At 39.4% G+C, this 21,418-nt stretch overlaps 1 protein-coding gene across 4 annotated transcripts in view; it reads right to left on the minus strand.

Moving 5' to 3' along the window:
* The window catches only part of MEGF10 (multiple EGF like domains 10), a 367,277-nt gene that overhangs the window by 72,257 nt on the left and 273,602 nt on the right, over nucleotides 1-21,418 (minus strand). For all 4 annotated transcript variants that reach the window (XM_049707232.1, XM_033405823.2, XM_049707231.1 and 1 more), the window contains one exon: nucleotides 12,848-12,940. In XM_049707232.1, coding sequence (XP_049563189.1) covers nucleotides 12,848-12,940 — 93 coding nt within the window. The remainder of the gene's footprint in view (nucleotides 1-12,847; nucleotides 12,941-21,418) is intronic.

Below are 21,418 nucleotides of genomic sequence, written 5' to 3' on the forward strand. Positions count from 1 at the left end.
AAAAAGGGTGTGAAATGTTTATTCTTTAATGTTTCTAAATATGAATGTTGATGTCTCTCAACGAGAGCATATTGATGACTCTATTCACAGTGGAGGGAAATCTCAAGGATATAAATTGTAGGCTGGGATTAAGTAAGGGATTTGGGGGGATTACATTTATTCACTGAAGTCAAAAGAAAAACAACGACCTTGGGAGCCATTATGGGATATCCTGCTTTATAAAGTCTTGCCATATTTTTGCTCTTTTGCCCATTTATTCTTCCATTAAAAATGTACAAAGCAGCTTCTATGGTTACTAAGTTCTGTTTGTTGAGTACTTACTATTGCTCCTCCCTAAGACCTGTCCTATAGCTAAGATTTCTTTGTCTACTGGAAGAGACTGGCCAACAGTGAGACTCATCAGAAAAGAATGTGCTAAGTCTTGCAGTGCACAGAACACTCAAACACAGAGGACTTACACCCACTGCGCCTCTGGGCAGAGGAGAGCAGGGAGGGGAGAAGGCTTCCAGAAGAGGTGGGCTGGAGGTGAGCACTGAAGGATACATACTCAGGACCACCACTGTGCAAGTACTTATTATCTTCATCCTGGATGTGAGAGGCCAAAAGGCGGAAGCCTTAAATGATTTGCTTAAAACCCAACAGTAAGGAAAATCAGGTCTCAAACCCTCAGTGCTAACAGGATGGTCTGAAAAATTTAAGTTTTCTTGAGTAAAAAAAAAAAAAATTTAACCACAGAAGACAAGTACTACTATAGCAAAGCCCCACGTTCTCACAACCTAGAATTAACTGTTGTGACCATTACATCACATTTGCTTCATCATTTAATGCAAGAAATAACACATTACAGTTAAAGTCCCTTTTATCTCCTTTGTACCTTGTTTTCAGTTCTTTCCCTACTCCTTCCTCAATGGGAACCACTGTCATGATTTTTTTTAAAAATAAATAAATTTATTTATTTATTTTGGGCTGTGCTGGGTCTTTGTTGCTGCGCGTGGGCTTTCTGTAGTTGCGGTGAGCGGGGGCTACCCTTTGTTGTAGTGTGTGGGCTTCTCATTGCAGTGGCTTCTCTTTGTTGCAGAGCACTGGCTCTAGGCATGTGAGCTTCAGTAGTTGTGGCTCGCGGGCTCTAGAGCTCAGGCTCAGTAGTTGTGGCACACAGGCTTAGTTGTCCCGCAGCATGTGGGATCTTCCCGGACTAGGGCTCAAACCCGTGTCCCCTGCATTGGCAGGCGGATTCTTAACCACTGTGGCACCAGGGAAGTCCCCGCTGTCATGATTTTAATGTGTATCATTCTAGTCTGCTTGTGTGTCCAAAAATTATATATTGCATGAATTAATATATTATTAATATTAATAATAATATATTGCATAACTTTTATGAATTTATTAGTTTTCTATTAAAATGTTTATATCACTGTGTATCTTGTTTTCACCCAATATTACGATATTGAGATCCACTAATGTTGACACATCTTTTAATGCAGTGTATTACTACATAGAAATTTATAGGAATGAATGGCTACACAGCATTACACTGTATTAACAACCTCCAATAAATCTATCTTTTCTCATATTCAAGGCCATTTTTACTTGTCTCCAAATTTTCACTGTTACAAAGATGCAAAGACTATATCCCCTATACATGTATGCAAAGGTTTCTCCAAGGTATACAGACAGATGATAAAGAAGTCAAAATAAAATTACCTAATCCTATGGTGTACACAAATCAACATATTATTCTAGAGCAGCCAAACTGCTCTCCAAAGTTACTCTGCCAACTTACCCTCCTGAGAGCAGTGTGTGCAAGCTTCCTTTCACATCTTCATTAACACTTGATATTGTCAGACTTCAAGACGTTTGCCAATCAGATGGTGAAAAATGACATCATGTTTCATTATGCACTTCCTCAGTTATTACAAAGATAAATATTCTCATATGCTTATTAGCCAATCAGGTTTCCTTGCCTTGAATTACTTTATTGTATCCTTTGCCTAATCTAAAGTTGAGGGGGGTTTTTTCCTTATTGATTTGTGGGAGTTCTTAACATATCCTATATACTAATCATTTGTTTTTGTTTGTTTGTTTGTTTGTTATTTTGGCGGTACGGGGGCCTCTCACTGCTGTGGCCTCTCCCGTTGCGGTGCACAGGCTCCGGACGCGCAGGCTCAGCGGCCATGGCTCACGGGCCCAGCCGCTCCGCGGCATGTGGGATCTTCCCGGACCGGGGCACAAACCCGTGTCGCCTGCATCGGCAGGCGGACCCTCAACCACTGCGCCACCAGGGAAGCCCTAATCATTTGTTTTACATGTTGCAGAAATCTTTCTCCGTTCTCTTCTTTCTCTTTTAACTTTGCTTATGGTGTCTTAAAGAACTGTTTAACTCTGATGCAGTCTAATATTCTAAGAACTAATTTACAGCATGGATAAATCTGGTTTGTGTAATACTAATTTTACAACATGAGGCTATTTTTATTTGTAAGGATAAAGGGGCTTTTCTTTAATACATGAACAAAAATTCACGGCTATATACTAATATCAAGTTCAAATCAATTCCATTAAAATTTAAACTTTCTTTGGAAGTTACTTCCACTCACTTTGTGCAAGAGTAGTGAGTAGTAAAACCATTAGGTTTTCACAGAATTTTAATACACCATTTATGGCCCAGAGGCAGGGCACTTATAACCTCTACTACTTACCCTATTGAAACAGTCTTTATAAGTAGTATAAATGTTACTGTTTTATTACTTTCTACACTTTATTAATTTACACATGTCAAACATGATTACTTTGCTCTAACATATATGTACAAATATTCAAACTTTTTAAAGTCAACTTGGTTGTCAATGAATTAGAAGATATTTTGACCAAAGAAGGAAAAAACAGTTTTTTTTCTTATCTGCCCTGAGGAAGTTTTCAAGTATTTAAAAAACATTCTTTGACACAATCACAAACAATAAGAAATTTGATATAGTCATGAAAGATACTGGACTATATATTAAACCAGAGCACTTAATTTTAGCCAATTAACAGCATAACCTTATGAGAGGAAATGTACATGGCTTTACTAAAATCAGGTATTAGTCTCCCTGATTTTACAGGTAAGGTAAAACCTTTCCTCTTTTGAGGGTGAGGAGCTGTCTTACTACACAACTTCTTCAAAGTTTATGGAACTGACACCTAGTTCATCTTGCCTGGCTTCTACAATCTCACTGCAGCTGTTAGTTTATGGGAATTCACCAAGGATGAATGAGCCTGCATTGCACACAGCCAAAGTGGAGCCTGAGCTCCCTTAAGGCCACTGAAGGAAGGACTTCAGGTCATGCCCTTTCTCTAGAAGACCTTTGACCACGTCCTCCTTGACTTCTCCAGATGCTTTGCCTATATATTTGTAGATGGACTTCCAAACCCTCTATTAAACTGCAAGCATTTGAAAGAAGAGGCAGGGTCTTTCATCTCTCATATCTCATGTTTATATCCATTACTGCTCCTGGAACATTTATGCCTTCATTCCTTCCTTCCACAAGTATTTATTGAGAATCACTGGGTGCCCAGCACTGTGCTAGACATTAGGTGAATAAATTAGCTAGGCAGCAGTGAATAAAACAGACAAAATTCACATTTCTATGGGCCTTCTATCCTGGAGGGGAATACAGACAAAAAAAACCAAACCAAACAAACAAACAAAAAAACAAATGAAGTATTTTCAAATAGTGCCATAAAAACGTGTTAAAAAGATGACGTAATAGATAGTTATGGGAGAATATTCTTTATGTAGTCAGGGAAAGCCTCTCCTGGTGGTGACACACAGATTGAAAGTTCGTTGACCTAAATTAGAAGCCAGCCACATAAAGTTCCAGGGAGGAGAGTATTCTAGGCGGAGGAAATATCAAGTGCAGAGGCAGAAATGAAGCTACTGTGTTCCAAGAAAGGTAGGCAGAGGCTGAGCAGTGTGGTACCCTGAGCGAGCCGTGGGATGAGAAGGGGCCGGGAAGGTAGGGAGGGACAGATCAAACAGGGCTTGGTGGGTCACGTCAGGGCTCTGGCGTTTATTCTAACCATAATGGGAAATACTGGGGAGTTTGGGGAAGGGGAGCAGCATGCTCTGAAGTGCAGTTTTACAAGATCACTCTGGTCTCAATACAGAGAACTGACTGGAGTGGGGCTAAAGTGGATGCAACAGTAGGGAGACTATTGTGATCACCAGTTAAGAGAGGATGGTGGCTTGGATTTGAGTGGCAGGAGTAGAGAGTAGGAAAAGGTTAGATTATCTTATATTTTCAGGTTGAACCAAGATTTTCTGATAAACAGATGTAGAGGGAGATTACACAAAGTTAAAAAAAAAACAAGGAAAACATATCAATAAATGATGTGTGTGGAGTGGAGTTAAATACAATGACAGCCCAGCCTTGTCTTTACAGCATGTGAACCAACTAGCGCAAGTAACATAAACATCTATAGTGTTCTCACCGTGCCCCGAGCAATACGAACCAGACGTGAATTCATCTGGTAAGGACATTAATGGTCAGAGGTTGGAGATAATGCAAAAAACTGCACCAGGGCTCTGTCTGGGGAGCCTCCTGGCAAGCAACTCTGGACAACGAGAGGCTCCTGCTCAAGAAGGGTGTGGCCTGCTGGGCGAAACGAGATGTCCTCCAAGAACCCCTCCATCCATTCTCCAGTCCACAGACCAGTCTGATGTGAAGTCTGGTGGAAGGCACAGTTGTCACACAAGGAATTGTAAGTAAGTACCATTTACTGAGCCATTATCATGCCATTGTGTCATTTAATTCTCACAAGCATATGACATAGATACTTTGAAGCTTATTTTAAGCCAAGGAAAGTGAGGCAAAGAGACAGCACAGAATGGAGAGGCACTAAGTCTACTGTCATTCAGTTCCAACAGGGAGTTGGGTGGGTGGAGGTGGAAGAGATTGTCTGCCCCTCCAGAGAGTAACCAACAAAAGCCCAGGTTTCAGACTCCTTCACAAAGGCAAAATCAGCAGTTTCTGTGTGCTACCTCTATCAAGATACTCGGGCAGTCCATCAGTGAAATTGCTTTTGGGCAGTTCTGATGAACCATTCATCCCAAGCTCAGTCCTTCCCACCTGTCATCAATGTCCAGCCCTCATGCCAGTGAACCCAAATGATCCACTCTTATTCTGCTGCTCCATCAACCTGATTTCGAAAGTAATTCTGACAGGGTGATGGGTATGTTAACGACTTGCCTTGAGGACTGGGCTCTGGTGACTTCTCTCCCCAGACAACATCGATCCTCTATTGTATCCAGTCAATAGACCTTTACAGCAGACTTGCTGGTGAACAAGTCAGCTTTTTGTGCCCTACAATTTCTGGCTTGTAATACCCTTCAAATGGATTCCCCCATTCGAATATCCTGCAGGCAAATTCTTATTACTTATTCCGAGCAGCACAGCGTGCTTGCTTTATCTAAAAGGTTATCAGTACTCTTAATGTTGTACCTGAAAATGTTTGAGCTAGTCCGGCCTCCTAGGCATGTTTTCACTACTTCCAAGTACATTTAACCAGAAATGCTATTGGTGACTAAATAAACCCCAGTTTGGATTTTCTAGACCAAAATTAATTTCCATTTTTTGTTTCTAATTGGCACTAATGTCAAAAGCCTAGGGAACAAGCATTTGAAAACTATTTGCTGACTGCTGGCTGATTTAGGACTCTCCATGTGTTTTTGGATGTGCCCTATAGCCAGAGGAGAAATAAATTTCTCTATAGACCTTTAGAAAATCATAAATAGAATTATATGGGTTGAGAGAACAAATGTATTATTGCTACTCATACAAAAGGTTTAAAGGGTTTCCAAAACAAAGAAAGATCTCGGGGATTGCAGACACATATTTATGAGAGTAAATCACACATAGAATCATAGGTTTGAAAGGGATCGTAAATACAATCTTGCCCAACATTCTTAATGTTACAAATGAGGAAATTACAAACGCATTCAACCAAATTGGTGTCATTTTAAATGACATGTTAGTGTGCCCTCGACACCTCTCAGGAACTTTTGTCTTGCTCTTTTGTCTGGTGGTATCAGTCCTGCCTCCTGCTCTCATTCACTGACCCTTATCACTTTCACCAAATCTCCTTTCCAGCTCCAGGAGGCACCAGATCCTTATTTATATTACTGGCTGTGAAAGAGATGCGAGTCTGGTTCCACTATTTACCAGAAGTATAAACTTAGGCAAGACACTTAATTTTTCTGTGCCTCTATTTTCTCATCTGTAAAATAGGAACAAGAATTGTAACCATCTCATCTGTTGAGCATTAAATGAGTTAGTTCCTGTAAAGCTGTAAAGCCCTTACAAAGATGCTTTGCACATACTAAGCTCTCAATAGAGAAGAACTATTGCTGTCATCATCATTATCAACGTACCCAACTTCTGCTTCCCTTGATATCAGCAGATTATCTCTTCCCCAGTTTACCAAGAGAAGAAAGGTCATCAAATATGAACTCACTCAGATGCTCCTCCCCACTGCCCGTGAGCTCCTGAGCCCAGAAACCTATCGACATCCTGCCTGCCACTCTTTCCTCCCTCGTTTTGTTGGGAATGGGAAGTACTTCACACTAATCCTTCCATCAGTGTCAGGATCCCATCCGTCTTCTCAGGAGCTGTGTTCCCTCGATTAAATGAACTCTCAATTCACTCTCCAGACTCTGTCTTTTCTTTCACCATCCTCTCAGCCTCTTTCACCTTAAAACACAATCAAAAGCAAACAAACAGGGCTTCCCAGGTGGCGCAGTGGTTGAGTGTCCGCCTGCGGATGCAGGGGACATGGGTTCGTGCCCCGGTCCGGGAAGATCCAACATGCCACGGAGCGGCTGGGCCCGTGAGCCATGGCCGCTGAGCCTGTGCGTCCCGAGCCTGTGCTCCGCAACGGGAGAGGCCACAACAGTGAGAGGCCCGCGTACCGCAAAAGAAAAAAAAAGCAAACAAACACCAAACTTTCTCTTGAGCCTACATTTGTCTTTTACTAACTCCCTAGCTCTTTACCCTTCCTTGTTGACGTCCCAGTTAAGTTTCTGGAAGAGGAGTCTATGCTTTAGCATCTTTGCATCACCCCTCACCCCACAGCAGTCTGCTTTCTGTCCCAGCACAACATTAGGCCCTTCTTTCTAGTCCAGCCAGAAAACCTCTCACTACTTTACCCACCACCATTTCTAGCTTCCTCAATCCACCTCTTCTCCTGAGGCTGTTCTCTTTCTCAGGACGAGACATTTACAAGTCTGTCTACTTTTCTCCAGGCTGCGAGCTCTGTGGGAACCAACAACTATTCCTCATTGGTTTCTTTATCTGCAGCATCCAGCACAGTTCCTTGCACACAGTATTCAATGAAAGTTCAAACTATGAACGCAAGAATGACCCTCTCAGAATCATACATTCAATCTCATTAAATGAAACAAGCATTTACTGCTCTCCAATCACATGCCAGGCACAGTGGAGGCCTGGCATTAAGAATGCACAGGCCTCCAGGCATTAACAAAGACATTAACAATGCACAGCCTCTGCCCTCCAGGAGTTATCATCCAGTAAGGGAGGAAGAGAAATACAGGACTGATGAACAGATAAGAGATACTGATGGAGGAGGAACAGAGAGAGAACAGGAAGGAGGAGGAAAGAGAGAACTAGAGCTAAGATAATGTCACATAGGCTAGGGTATTCTTTAGGATGCCAATAGAAGTAAAATACATGCATGCTTTTTAAAAAAAAAATCATTTAATGAAACCTAAAAAGAGGTAATATGCCCAAGTCATCAAATAAATCATGATTTCACTTCAAGCAAACAAACCATGTTCAGTTCTCTGACACACCTGGTTTTTCATACAGAAAATACATTGAGACCCAGGAACACTGACTGTATACCATATATAGGAATCCGTCCATCCACTGACAAGGTAAACAGTCATACTAAACCTCCAAGGGAAGGCTTTTAAAATTTGTGCTTGTGAAGGTGCTGTCAGACTCTTAATTTCCCATGTATATTGGGAAGGAAAAAATATACAGAGAGATAGCTATGAAAACGAGTTACTCTTCTGCCTGGAATGATTGGTCCTGATGAGCCCAGGGAAACTGGGCTGCTGCTGCATAACGAGAGAAAGCTGAACTACGTCTGGAACCCAAGGGATTCTTTGGGGCACCTCTTGGTACTCCCACGTCTGGTAGTAAAGGCTAATGGAAAGTGTCAACAACCAATAAAAGGCAGGACAACTGAGAATTCAGATCCTTCAGGAATGGAGGTTTGAGTCACTCCTCCAGATGAAGAACCCTAAGTAGCTGAGGTTTGGGCTGAGAGGGAGAAATATGAAATGGGGAAGAAGGAGGCCATACATACAAGTACAGCATGTGACTAATTACAGAAAAGAGGCCTGTACTAGTTTTTAACATTTCTCTTTGCTTTCTACATCTATGTGTTTATTTGTAGAAGCTATTTTCTTTTTTTCTGCTCTTTGCATTTTTATTTAATTTTATATAAAATAAAAGTTGTTGGAAGATAACTTTAGTATCTAGGTCGCAAAATATTCTGTGGTACTTCATCTGAATTTCAGGAAAAATTAATATAACCAGCTATGGATACCAGGACTTTGGGGACTTGCATCTCCTAATTTTGGGAAAAGAGTGAGAACATCTTAACTTGTAAGATGTCAGGCTGTATTTTATTAGATGGAAAGGCAGAGTCGTTCTGTTGATGTACAAGAATTCAAATGTGTGTAGAAAGGTGCACAGAAGAGCTGAGTAAACAAAGGAGTGGACTGGACCAGTTATCACTTTATTGTCTCTCAGGGCTAAATTTATCCTTCATTTTTATCTACAAAAATGGATGTGGGCCCTTTAAGTACTCTTCCTTTGCCAGCTGGATGACTGTTAAGCATTTTCTGTAGGGTGCCAGAGAGACACTGTAGGAGGAAGGTGTTGCCCATCATGGTTCTAGTGTGCCAGCTCAACTGACTCCAAAAGTGCCCATGGCTCTTCCAGCACCCAGCCCCTGCCCTGTCAGCACAGTGGGAGTGGCTTCTCCAGCACAGGCAGCTTCTTCAGCATCCAGCTCCTACAGTGCACTGTGGCTAGCAGCACCCATCAGCCAGCAACTTGCCCTGGCATTCCCCCTTGGGCTTTTTTGTAGCAGAGTGCTTCTGGTAAGACACTTCCCAAGAACAGCTTTCTCAAGCATCCTATAGAACAGATTTCTAGCAAGTTCCAGAAAGCAGATTTCCAGCAAGTTTCACTAGGGGTGTACCATGGCAGTCTCTCTGCCATTCAGTGAGCTGTGGCTGTGCTCTAACAAGGTCTGCATCACACCGTTACTGGGGCTTCCTCTTTGGGTATTCTATCTCAGCCCTAGGAGTAGTGGATGCTCCTTATTTCTGCCATTCCTGTATTCTTTTGAGTGTTATCTACTTTCTACTAGCCAATCTCTACACCAAATTCGTGTTATAGCTAATGATTCTTTTTAATAAACTTTCCCTGCTCAAGTTACTATGCGTTCCAGGAGCAGCGAGCACACCAGCACCAGATCTTGGTTTCTAAATACCATTCTCCAATGGCTCATTCTAGGACTGAAGCAGGAAAAACACAAAGTGAGCTTGGAGTATCCTACAGTAGCAGAAAGTAAGAAACTGCTCAAAAGACCAAACAAAACAAAACGACCAAACAAAAGGACAATGGTGTATGAAAAGGACACAGAAGCCACCTAAAAGAACTCCCAGTTGCCAAAGCTGGAACAATTTAAGCAACAAAATAAACAATATAATATTGACTTCTCATGTAAATATATATAAGTCCACACTGATATGAATAAACGATTGATTAAATGGGAGAGAATAAATAAATCTTCCTTATAGAATATGTCCAGATAACATATGTAGATATTCTCCCCCTCAAAACCATGGAGCTTAATCTCTACCCTTCATCCTTGAGGGTAGGCTAGACTTAGTGACGCATTCTCAGAGAAAAAGGAAAAGGAAAAATAGTAACTTTATGTGGAGAAACCTGGCAAACACTACACATCACCAAATGATGAAGGTTAACCAAGTGATGACACCATCAGTGCTGTCATGTGAATATCATCATACCTCTGATACGATATAATGAGACAGGCACTTCAACTCTGTGGTATTTTCATAACCTGGACCACTAGTCTAGTCATGAGGAAAACACAGACTGGGAGACATTCTGTGGGATATCTGGCCAGTCCTCGTCAAGGTTGTCAAGGTTATGAAAAACGAAGACTGAGCAATTGTCACAGACCAGAGGGGACTGCGGAGATGAAAATGCAGTGCAGTGCTCAGGACTAGATCCTGGAACAGAAAGAGGACATTAATGGAAAAAATAATAAAATCCAAATAAAGTCTAGAGTTTGTTTAATAGTAATATACTAGTAAGGAACTAACTGGTAGTGTATTCATGTCAATTTCTTTTGGCAATTAGTTTTGCCAAGCTAATGGTAACTTAATATGTTAAGGGAAAAACTGGATGCAAGTGTATGGAAACTGTCAACTCTCTTTGTAACTCTTCTAAAATTGTTCCAAAATGAAAGGTTTACTCAAAAAAATTATTGCAGTTTCTGTCTCTTGATTGGACCCTGACTAATACAAGGAACTGGTGTCATTAAAAAAGCAATCATTTTCTGGATCTAACATATATTATCAAATATATGCCTAACAATAACCAGAGAGGAGGGGGCAGAGAGATAAAAATCCTTGGGAATTAGGCCATTTTAACTCTGCTACTTAGTAGATTACTAGAGTGTGCATTTGCTTCAAGAATTATCTGGCCAAGAGTAACTAAATTACACACTTCCTAATGAGTGATATTAGGGTAACAGCTATAGATAAAACCCAGGTAACAAAATTCAGTGCTCTGGCTCAGAATAGCATTTTCTTAGGTGCTTAAAAAAGGTCTCAGAAATGTATTCTAAGAACATCTTTAAAGCCTTCAGATATCTGTCCACATTTATTTATGCTTCTGTTCATGATAAAGCCAAAACATAAGCTGTGGAGAATAAACTAAAAGTCACCTCAATATCATCATCCAGGATTGAAAGAACATGTGTTGTCAGAATTCTAGAGGCTTCGTTCAAAAGTCAGTCAACTCCGAAATAAAGCAACAGCTTGTTTTCTAGAAGGCCTAAATCAGTTCTAGAGAGTCTGAAACCCATGTAGACCTTTTGTTTTGTTTACACACTCTTTAGTCTGATCTCTTAGTTCGAGGTAAGCTTCAGTTCTTAGGGGACAAAGTATGACTGCAACTAAAGTTATTCCACAGTATTCTCACCCTGAAATTAGTAACAAATCTCATTTCTCAAATGAAGAATATAGCCACTCTTCTTTTTCCCAATGGCTTATATAATAATGTTATTTTTCTTCCAAATGTGTAGGCACAACTGATCTTTAAGTTGGAAAAGTCAATGAAAGCAACAATGCATTTGAGGTCAGTTGGCCAGAAAAATGGACATGAGCCAGATCCCACATCCCAAACATTTTGCCTCAACAGCATGGGAACAAAGTGCCCTCTCCCCTCCTGATCTCTAACAGAAGGCTAACAAAACGCAGCAGGACAGTTGCCCATTGGAATGGGAAGCCTGTCGGGGCAGAAAGACGCACGCACGCGCGCGCGCACGAGCACACACACACACACACACACACACACACACCCCGTTTAGGACACGACAAAAAGGCTCTTTCACATGGAATGTTCTATGCACAGACAGCATAAGGACCTCCCCTGAAGATGCTGTTTTAGAGGCAGTCAAGAGATCACAAGTCTAAAACAAGTAGTTCTAACAAGATAAAGAGTAATCTCCCCAATTCCAAATGGAAGCAAGTAAAAATTCTTAAAACCAGCTTATCTACATAGCTTAAAGTTCTTTTGGACTAGTTTCATACAATTCTTTGGTAGCAAGGAGGACAAAGTTGTGTTGTCATGAGAGTCTGCTAATTTTTAATGTTTCCCTTTCTCTAAATGTAAACGTTTCATGCATTACAATTTAGTTGCACTTCAATTCCTTCTCACATTTTTCAAGGCAAAACGAAGTATAAAGGAACAGGAAGAGTGCACAATTACACGCACAGCAAGGAGTTAGCCAGAAAACCTAAGTTTTAACTGTGAAATTTAGAAAAGCAACTGTATTACATGACATTCCATCATTTAATCCTCATAATAATGAATATAGGATTTTAAGTGCAATCTGCTTATAGTCCAAAACACCATCATTTTACAATTATAATTCTAACATAATGGACAAAAATTATATACTATATTATGAATTGATTTAATACCTAAATGTTCATGAATTTTCATTTATTACCAATAATTCTCCCCAGTAATCTGAGCAAGTACTTATTATTTGCACCTCAGAATTCAAAGATAAATATGTTAAGCATTGAAAATATCAATTTTACTTCTGCTTTAGAACCAACAAGTGGTAAGTTTTCATCACCAAGAAAATATATTAGATAAACGAACAAGTAAAAACAGACGCAGGAATACAGTAGCTGTGTTACCACAACTGCCTTACTGAGTTAAGGAATCTAACTTCTGGACCGTACCCTGGAAAATGCATTGATATTCACAGAAGTACCAGAATCAGATGATTGAAATCTTCTTTCCAAGTACCTTTTTTTATACTCTATTCATAACAGTTCTGTGTATAATACATGTAGAGATTTAAAAGAAACAGTATTCGTGAGTTGGACTGGGAATCTACACCACGTTCTGCATTGGGATGAAGAGGGAAACCTGTGGCTCATGTAATCTGCAGACAAGAGGCCCATACAGCAAAAACATCCGGAGACAGACAACAGCAGGTGGAAACTTACCACTGGAGCAGTTGGTCCCACCCCAGCCAGGCTCACACTGACAGGTGTTTGGAGCAATGCAGCGACCATGGACACATTTATCAGCACAATGGGCTGTCAGAGAGAAAAATCAATCAAATAAGGAAAGTTGGCACAAGAAAAAAAACCCAACAACACAGCTGTTTCACATCTCAGTCTCAAGTATCACTTAAAAACAACACGCATGCTTGATAATTTTCTTCAATCCGTTCCTCAGCCCTCTTACAGTCCTCTGTGTAACCAAACAATTCCCCCTCTTATTTTGATACCTCCAAATAAATTCCTTCATTTCTACTATATAATTCTACTTCATGCTAAATTAGCAAAGAAGTTTCAAGGAAAATTGCCTAATCCACTTTTTAAAAAAATTATCAGTGACTACCAAATATATCCTCTTTGTTTCAGGAGGAGCGTATATGGATACACAAACAAACCACAAAGCAAGATCTCAGGACCCCCGGGCGACAAGAGTAGTCTGAAAGGTATTCCCTTTACATAATACCTTCACTGGAAACGATAGTCAAATTTCTTTGTGCACATGTTATTCACAACCATGACACATCAGACTTAGATGCCCTTTTTCTGTTGAGGAGAATATTCGAAAAATGTCACCCAGGTCTTTAGGAAATAGTAAATCTCAATTCCTCTTTTGTTAGTGAATATCACTGGTGTGATAATAAGGGGTATGAAAATAAGGGGTATCATTGCAAACATGAGTGGATAATTAGTCTGATGATTTCCAAAGGAAAGCTCAGTGGGCAGATAGAAACGGATCAGAAATATGCTGTGTTGCACATCAGCATTATCCTCAACATTAGTGCCACTCAGGTTGGTTAAATCTTCTTTAAAATACCTGGATATATGAGGAATTGTGAGAACAACTTGGAAGAGTTTGGATTCCAGATGTTCCAGAATTTCATTTAAGGATGGGATAAGGTATCCTATGCTTTAGAGGTAAGTTTTATTAATTTTACTTTTTACAAAAGTGAAACAGGTCTACTGTCCAAACATAAAATACCAATAAGCAAAATAAACCTCTCTCTTAAGGAAAAAAAAAAAGAGAATCATAATATTTTTCAATTTGCCTTCCCACTTGATGAGAAAAAAATCTTTCTATGTCATTAAATATTCTTTTGTGTGATTTATATACTGTGTGTAAGTCTATATTGTGTATATATATTTATATATGTTGTGTATATATATTTATATATGTTGTATATATATATGTATATATAGTATAGGATATACGTATGTAATATATATATTGCTGGACCAAAAGTGATAATCACTTCTAAGGTTTTTATCAAAAAGATTTCGACATGAAGAGATATAAATGAAAGGCATTTTAGATGAAGAGAAAGCAAAAGCAAGCAGTAGAAAGAAAAACAAATGGAAATGAGAAGATCTGTTTGGGTGCAGTGTTTGGAGCAATAGCTTTGGAAAGAGAGAGACACTTTGAAAACCAAACTAAGGTGTCAGGACTTTATTCTGAGAATTAGCTGGGAATATTCTAATGAAAGATATAAATTTGTTATAAGAAAGAAACTATCAGGTAGGTCACCTGATGAGGACACTGCAACAAAATGAAGTGACCAAAATTTCAGGAAATACACATTTATGTCCTATTACTAGAATAATTCTTTAGCATCCAGGCAATTTGGTGAGGGGTATCAGGCCAGATGAGCTAGAGATTTTGACACTAGAGCTCCAAGGAGATGCTTAGCAACCTCATAATACTTGATACAATTACGTATTTAATTATAATGAGTAGCAAAATCTGCCTGTAACATATGAACACACTGCCCTACAACATGTTGACTTCTGCTGCCAGGTTAAGTCGACATGTGCTAATCTCAGGGTTCAGTGCCTCCAGCCATTTCTATGCATGTTTGATATTGCTGATGGGTCATTCATTCAAAAGGCCATAGCTCTGTACTGTTATTTCTTAAAATTCAGCTATACATGTATAAGGCAGCAAAATAACATAACTAGAGTATGCAAGGTTCAACTAAATGCCACAGAAGGCCCAGTTCTAATTGTGTAGGGCATGTTCTGGACGCTGTATCACACTGTTTTATGGTAGCCAGGACACCCCCATCTTACAGAGAGTGCTGCCACCCATTGTAAATATGTAAATTTGACCGTGCTTGGTCTAACTTGTCTTATGTACTGATGGCATCTATGCTTGCAACATACTGTTAGTGATCAGCCTTCAGACATCAAATTCCCAATTTATCCTGCATCAAGATACTAAAACTATTTAAAATTCTGTTTGTATATTTTGAGAAGTTTTAAAAATCAGATACTAGATCTCTTTAATATGAAACCAGAGTTTTCTGATAGTGTGCATCTAAAAGAAAACACAGAGGGCTTCCCTGGTGGCGCAGTGGTTGAGAGTTTGCCTGCCGATGCAGGGGACGCGGGTTCATGCCCCGGTCCGGGAGGATCCCACATGCCGCGGAGCGGCTGGGCCCATAAGCCATGGCCGCTGGGCCTGCACGTCCGGAGCCTGTGCTCCTCAACGGGAGAGGCCACAGCAGTAAGAGGCCTGCGTACCGCAAAAAAAAAAAAAAAAGAAAAGAAAAGAAAACACAGAAATTGGATATGATGGTTGATGAAAAGAAGTATCATTCATATCCTCAAATTTCAAATTTTTGTGTTTATTTAAAATACTCTTGTTGGTCTCACCCATGAATTTTACACTAAGAAAATGTTATAAATGTTAACTTATAAGGTATATCTATATTAATAAAACACTACTTTGTCTTTATATCTTAGGCATCTACACATAATTTCATTTGACAGAAAAATCAGTTCCACTATTTGAAACTTGGAAAATCTCTGGGTTTCCAGGACACTGGATTGGATGACAGCTACCTGGGGTTTCCTATCTACAAAGAGCGGGTGGCCAGGAGAGGAAGGTTTTGGGGGGTGTTCCATGGGAAGGTCTCAGTTGCTCTTCCCTTTTTTTCTGTCTGCTTTCATTTTCTCACTCCTTATCTTCCTTTTCACCTTCTTTTACTACACATCTTTCTCTCCCCTAAAATACTTCCTTCATATGCACAGTCACTACACAGAATGCAGATTAAACTGTGGTTTTAGTTGTAGTTGTGTTGGCTCTTAGCCCCTGAGTAACCCCAAAAGATTTCCACTGTACCCACCTGAATCAACCAGAAAGGAAGGTAAGACAGAGCAAACAGGTCTAGAACCTTTCCTCCAATATCAAGATGGCCTTTACTAAAATGGGTAAAGAAATGCATGATAAGCTAAACCTGGGTCCCAGAAGATTAGGAATCAGAATTGCTTATGCTTGGATACCAATTGATTGTTTTTTGTTACTCTTGTTTTGTTGATTACAAAAAAGGATATTAAGTGAATTTCTATATGTAAAAATCAAAGGAGATCTGCTTCAAAATGCTTTGAGATTGCTGAATAATCATACGAATACTCTCATGCTTGATTCCTGATGATATGAACTTTGTGTTTTATGAAGTAAACACCAAGAAGTCCAGTCAACTGTAATAAATGGAAAAAAATCCTATCATGGTAATTTTAAAATCTAGATTATTTCTACGAAAACCTTGAAATAATAACATTTGGCTAAAGTCTGAAGCAAAACGTAAATAGATAGCAGAAAACAAATTAGTCTGTAAGTTAATTAGGAATTGGAAGGGACAATCTGCTTTCCTAATGATTTTTTTCTTAATTAAAGCTAGAGTCAAAGGAATCAACTTGAAGCATTGAAGCCTAAAGTCAAATAATGATCTAAGTAATGGAAAATATTATTGGTACGGATTCTCAAAGGAAAGAACACAAAATTCTCCTGCCGTGCTGCAGAATCTCCACATGACATTAGACTGTCACACAAGTGCCATCTCTGTTCCATGCCCTATCCCGCAGCTTGGGACTCTCCACATTTAGCAGCAGCTCTCACCAAGCACCCACAAGACCAGTGGGAGCAAAGAGAGACAACAGAGGAGAAGAGACCAAGCTAGAAGACTCTGTGTTCTCTGATGTCCCAACTCTCCAAATTGCAGTAACACTAACCATGGCATATGTGGTGACAAACACAGAGCCTGCCTCTAGGAAACTGACTGAGCTAGATTCCTACCCTAGCTTCATCTTTCCTCTTTTAGCCTCAAATGCCACCTACTCTGGGTGCTGAGTTTTATGACTAACAAACTCCACGTGAGAACCCAAGGTGGGTTAAAGATATGAATTTGTCATATAGAAAATTCCAAAGTCAGCTGGAAACGAGAAAGGGAACAGAGGTCTCCTGTAGCAAATGTTCAATAGCTTAGATTTCAAGGACAAGCACAAAAGAACTATCCTAAGTATGGCTTTCTCATCCATGGAAACTGTCATTTTATTCCCTATCCTATTCTTATTTTTAAAAGGGCAATTAAAATCAGGAAAATGCTAGCAAAGACAATCTATCCAATATGATTCTTTTTCACATCTCTCTTTAAGAAAATCATTAATATCACATTCTGAGTTTTCAGTAATCTTTTACAGAGACCAGATGTAAGCTGAATATGTGGACCATACTTGGTACACCGCTGCAGACACATCAAGTTGCAAAGAGCAGCCAAGGCATCTTCTCCCTCAAGAACTGGGGGGCAAAAGACACTGATGAGAAGAACATGCCACAACTATGAATTGAAAGCTGTGGACAGCCTGTCTGCCTGATGGACAGGTGAGGACTGACCCGATGACCCTTGAATCTTCTCTAATTAGGCTCCTATTTCAGCCTTAGCTCCTAAATCCATTTAAATCCCATTACCAGTGACATGGATCTCATTCCTCTTTCACTTGTAAATATTTGCCTTTAATACTGAGAGCTACTAACTGTACTCAATAGTTTTCTCTTCTGCCATATACATTTCCCTTTGGATTTACACCTAGAGTATGGCAGAAAGGTGAAAGTAAGAGTGGGCAGACTAAAGACTCCTTTAAACCAATTGTATCTCTAAACACAGTACCTACCTGTGTCCTAGAGGATATATTATAATCAATGCATTTAAGTTAATTTGAAAAATGTTTCCATGATCAAAGTATCTCTTGAAAATAACTGTCCAATAGAAACACACACCTTCCACCTAATCCATCTTTCCCCAGAAGTGTCTTTTATCTTGATGTCATGAATAAAGAGCATAAGCGACAAATCTTATTTTTGCTCATTTTTTTATTCGGAGTTGCTACAGAGGAACATAGATTTTTAGAGTTAAAGGTGCCTTTACTGAACGTCATTTCCGCATTTTTCAGGCAAGAAAATGGGGACTGGGAAAATGGAATGATTTTCCCAGTATTTGAAGCTGGCATTAGAGGCAGAAGTAGGAGTGAACCCAGGTGCCTGAATCCCAGTGGACCAAAACTTCTGATGAGTTTTGATGGCAGTGGGGAGGCAGGAGGGAAGAGGATGGTAGTAGCTGTGCTGGGTCAGATATTAGGGCAGGTGTATGAGACAACCGCGAGTCGGGAGTTAGAAGATTCAAATGAGGAAGAGAAAGAAAGCAGGAAGTTTACTCCTAAGATAAACTTTAACCACTACATACTTTTGTTTGAGGCCAATTACATGCAAAGTCTTTACAAAAATCTAATTGCTACTGCAGTATTCACTACAGACAGGAATCATTTTGTTTTCATATTTGCAGACATTACATTGTAGCCTACCTTATTGTGTTTGTTTATAAAAAGGAAGAGAATTCCCTTTTCCTTCAATTTAATATTTACTGAGGTAGCAGGCACATTACTAGGCACTACTATGGATACAAAGATGGCAGACTGGGAACTCTTAGTCTGCAGAGGAGGTCAAATATAGGCTCTACAAAACCTAACTGCAGAGCAGAATGCAGATGTAATACAGAATTATTAACAAATACTCTGAACCATATTCAACAATTCCATTTATATGAAAAGTCTAAATAGGCAAAACTATAGAGACAGAAAGTGTATTAGTGGTTGTCTAGGGCTGGGAGGGACTGAGGGTGAATGTGGGGTGATGGCTAATGGATACAGGGCTTTATTGAGGAAATAAAAATACTATAAAGTTGATTGTGTGCTGATTGTACAACTCTGTAAATATGCTTTAAAAACCCCACTGAATTATACACATTAAATAGTTGAATTTTATGGTATGTGAATTACATCTCAAAAAGTAATCATAAGAATACCGTGGCAGCTGAGGAAAGGGAGCAATTGATTCCAACTAGAGTGAGATCAAGAAGGGTCTCAGGAAAGAGAGAACATCTGAGCTGAGGAAGTAAACACCTTTGTAATAAAGCTGCAGGAAAGAGGTGCCAAAAGCAGCTGCCTCATACTCCATCCTCTTTTCATCCCATCCCCAAGGTTACAAAACCCACTGCATAGGGTCAGGGGCTCTCACCCCACAGCCACCAGTGGTCCATATATGTGACGTGCATAGACTGCTGATCAGTCATGGAGAGTGAGAAAACACTGGAAGTCTAGATAGGTGCACTTGGCAAATGTATTTTTAAAAATCCACATCTAAAATTCCTTTCCTTCCATTCTTGATGGAGCTTTCATGCATGTGAAGGACAAGTACAAAGAGTGATTACCAGCAGCGTCTTTGGCAGACATCTCTAATTGTATACCTAATGTCTAGTCTTCCTTCCACCTTTATTAACAGAATGCCACTTTCACCAGGGACAATGGTGTGACCAGCAAGAAACCACATTTCCATCCCTCTTTCTGGATTGATGTGTCCATGTGGAAACTGTATAGGGGGAGAGATCAATGGTAAGAGCAATCCCCCATCTCCTTCTTCTTCCTGATGACAGGTGTGTAGACAAAAAGGCTGAATCTGCAGATCTGAGGGAAGGGCCCAGGGAATCATGGAACACTTTGATCTGAATTTCTTGCATGGATGAATAAATGCCATAAACCACTCACTTCGAGACTTTTCATTACATAAAAATTAAAAATTCCTCTATATATGTTTCAGATATCTACTTATCACAGCCAAACATGATTCCTAACATACACTGCCCCTTTGGAAGATCTTTCTGGTGAGTCAGTTCCTAAATTGAAAAAAATATATATATAATAGCAGAAAATAATTATCTCAAAAAATGTCCAAAAGGCACTTGGCAAAATCCAACATCCATTCCTGAAAAAAATTCTCTTGAACCCCTAGATTAGGAACAAGACAAGGATGTCTACTCTTATAATTTCTAGTCAGCATTGTACTGAAGGTTCTAGCAAGGTAATAATGCAAGAAAAAAGAAGTAAAAGACATCCAGATTGGGTAGGAAGAAGTAAAATTGCCTTTAGTTATAGATTATTGAAATATATATATATATGTATAGAAAGTCTGATGGAAATCTACAAAAAAAGCTACTAAAATAATGAGAGTTTAACAAGTTTGCAGATAAAAACCAATACAAATAACTTAATTATACCTCTATATACTGGCAAGAAACAATCAGCAATTGAAATTTTTTTTTTTTTTTTTTTTTTTGCGGTACGCAGGCCTCTCACTGTTGTGGCCTCTCCCGTTGCAGAGCACAGGCTCCAGATGTGCAGGCTCAGCAGCCATGGCTCACAGGCCCAGCCACTCCACGGCATGTGGGATCTTCCCGGACCGGGGCACGAACCCGTGTCCCCTGCATTGGCAGGTGGACTCTCAACCACTGCGCCACCAGGGAAGCCCAACAATTGAGATTTTAAGTCATTCATAATAACACCAAAAATGTGAAAAACTTAGGGATAAATCTGACTACAGATGTGAAAGACCTATACGCTAAGAACTAGCAACATTGCTGAGAGAAATTAAAGAATTAAACAAAACTATCAATGAAAGTGACCCATTTGACATTTACAGAACACTCCACCCAACAACAGCAGAATATATAGGATATTCTAAATAGAGAGAGAGACATTATTTATGAATCAGATGACTCACTATTGTTAAGAGCAGTTTTCTCCCAAATAGATCAACAGATTCAATGCAATACCAGTCCAAATCCCAGCAGCTTCTTTGGTTGAAATTGACAACCAGATTTTAAAATTCATATGTAAATACAAAGTACCTACAATAGCCAAAATAACTTTGAAAAAGATAAAGGCTAATACTACTTGATTTAAAGGCTTAAAAACTACAGTAATCAGGACAGTGTGATATTGATGTAAATATAGACAAATAGATCAATGGAATGGAATAGAGAGTCCAGAAATAAATCCAAACATGCATGGACAATTATACTTTGATAGAGGCACAAAGGCAATTCAGTGAAGAAAGAACAGTCTTTTCAACAATGCTGGAAAATTTGGATATCCATAGGCAAATAAATAAATATAGATATATAATTTTGCACCATATACAAATATTAACTCAAAACGAATCATAAACCTAAACATAAAACCTAAAAGTATACAACCTCTAGAAAAAAACATAGGAGAAAACCTTTGTGATCTTGAGCTGGGCAAAGATTTCTTAGATATGCCACCAAAAAATACAACTTGCAAAAGAACAAATTAATAAATTTATCCATCAAAATTAAAAACTTCTGCTATTCAAAAAATACCATTAAG

This window comes from Orcinus orca, chromosome 3, assembly GCF_937001465.1.
Source record: "Orcinus orca chromosome 3, mOrcOrc1.1, whole genome shotgun sequence".
NCBI classification, from domain to species: domain Eukaryota; kingdom Metazoa; phylum Chordata; class Mammalia; order Artiodactyla; family Delphinidae; genus Orcinus; species Orcinus orca.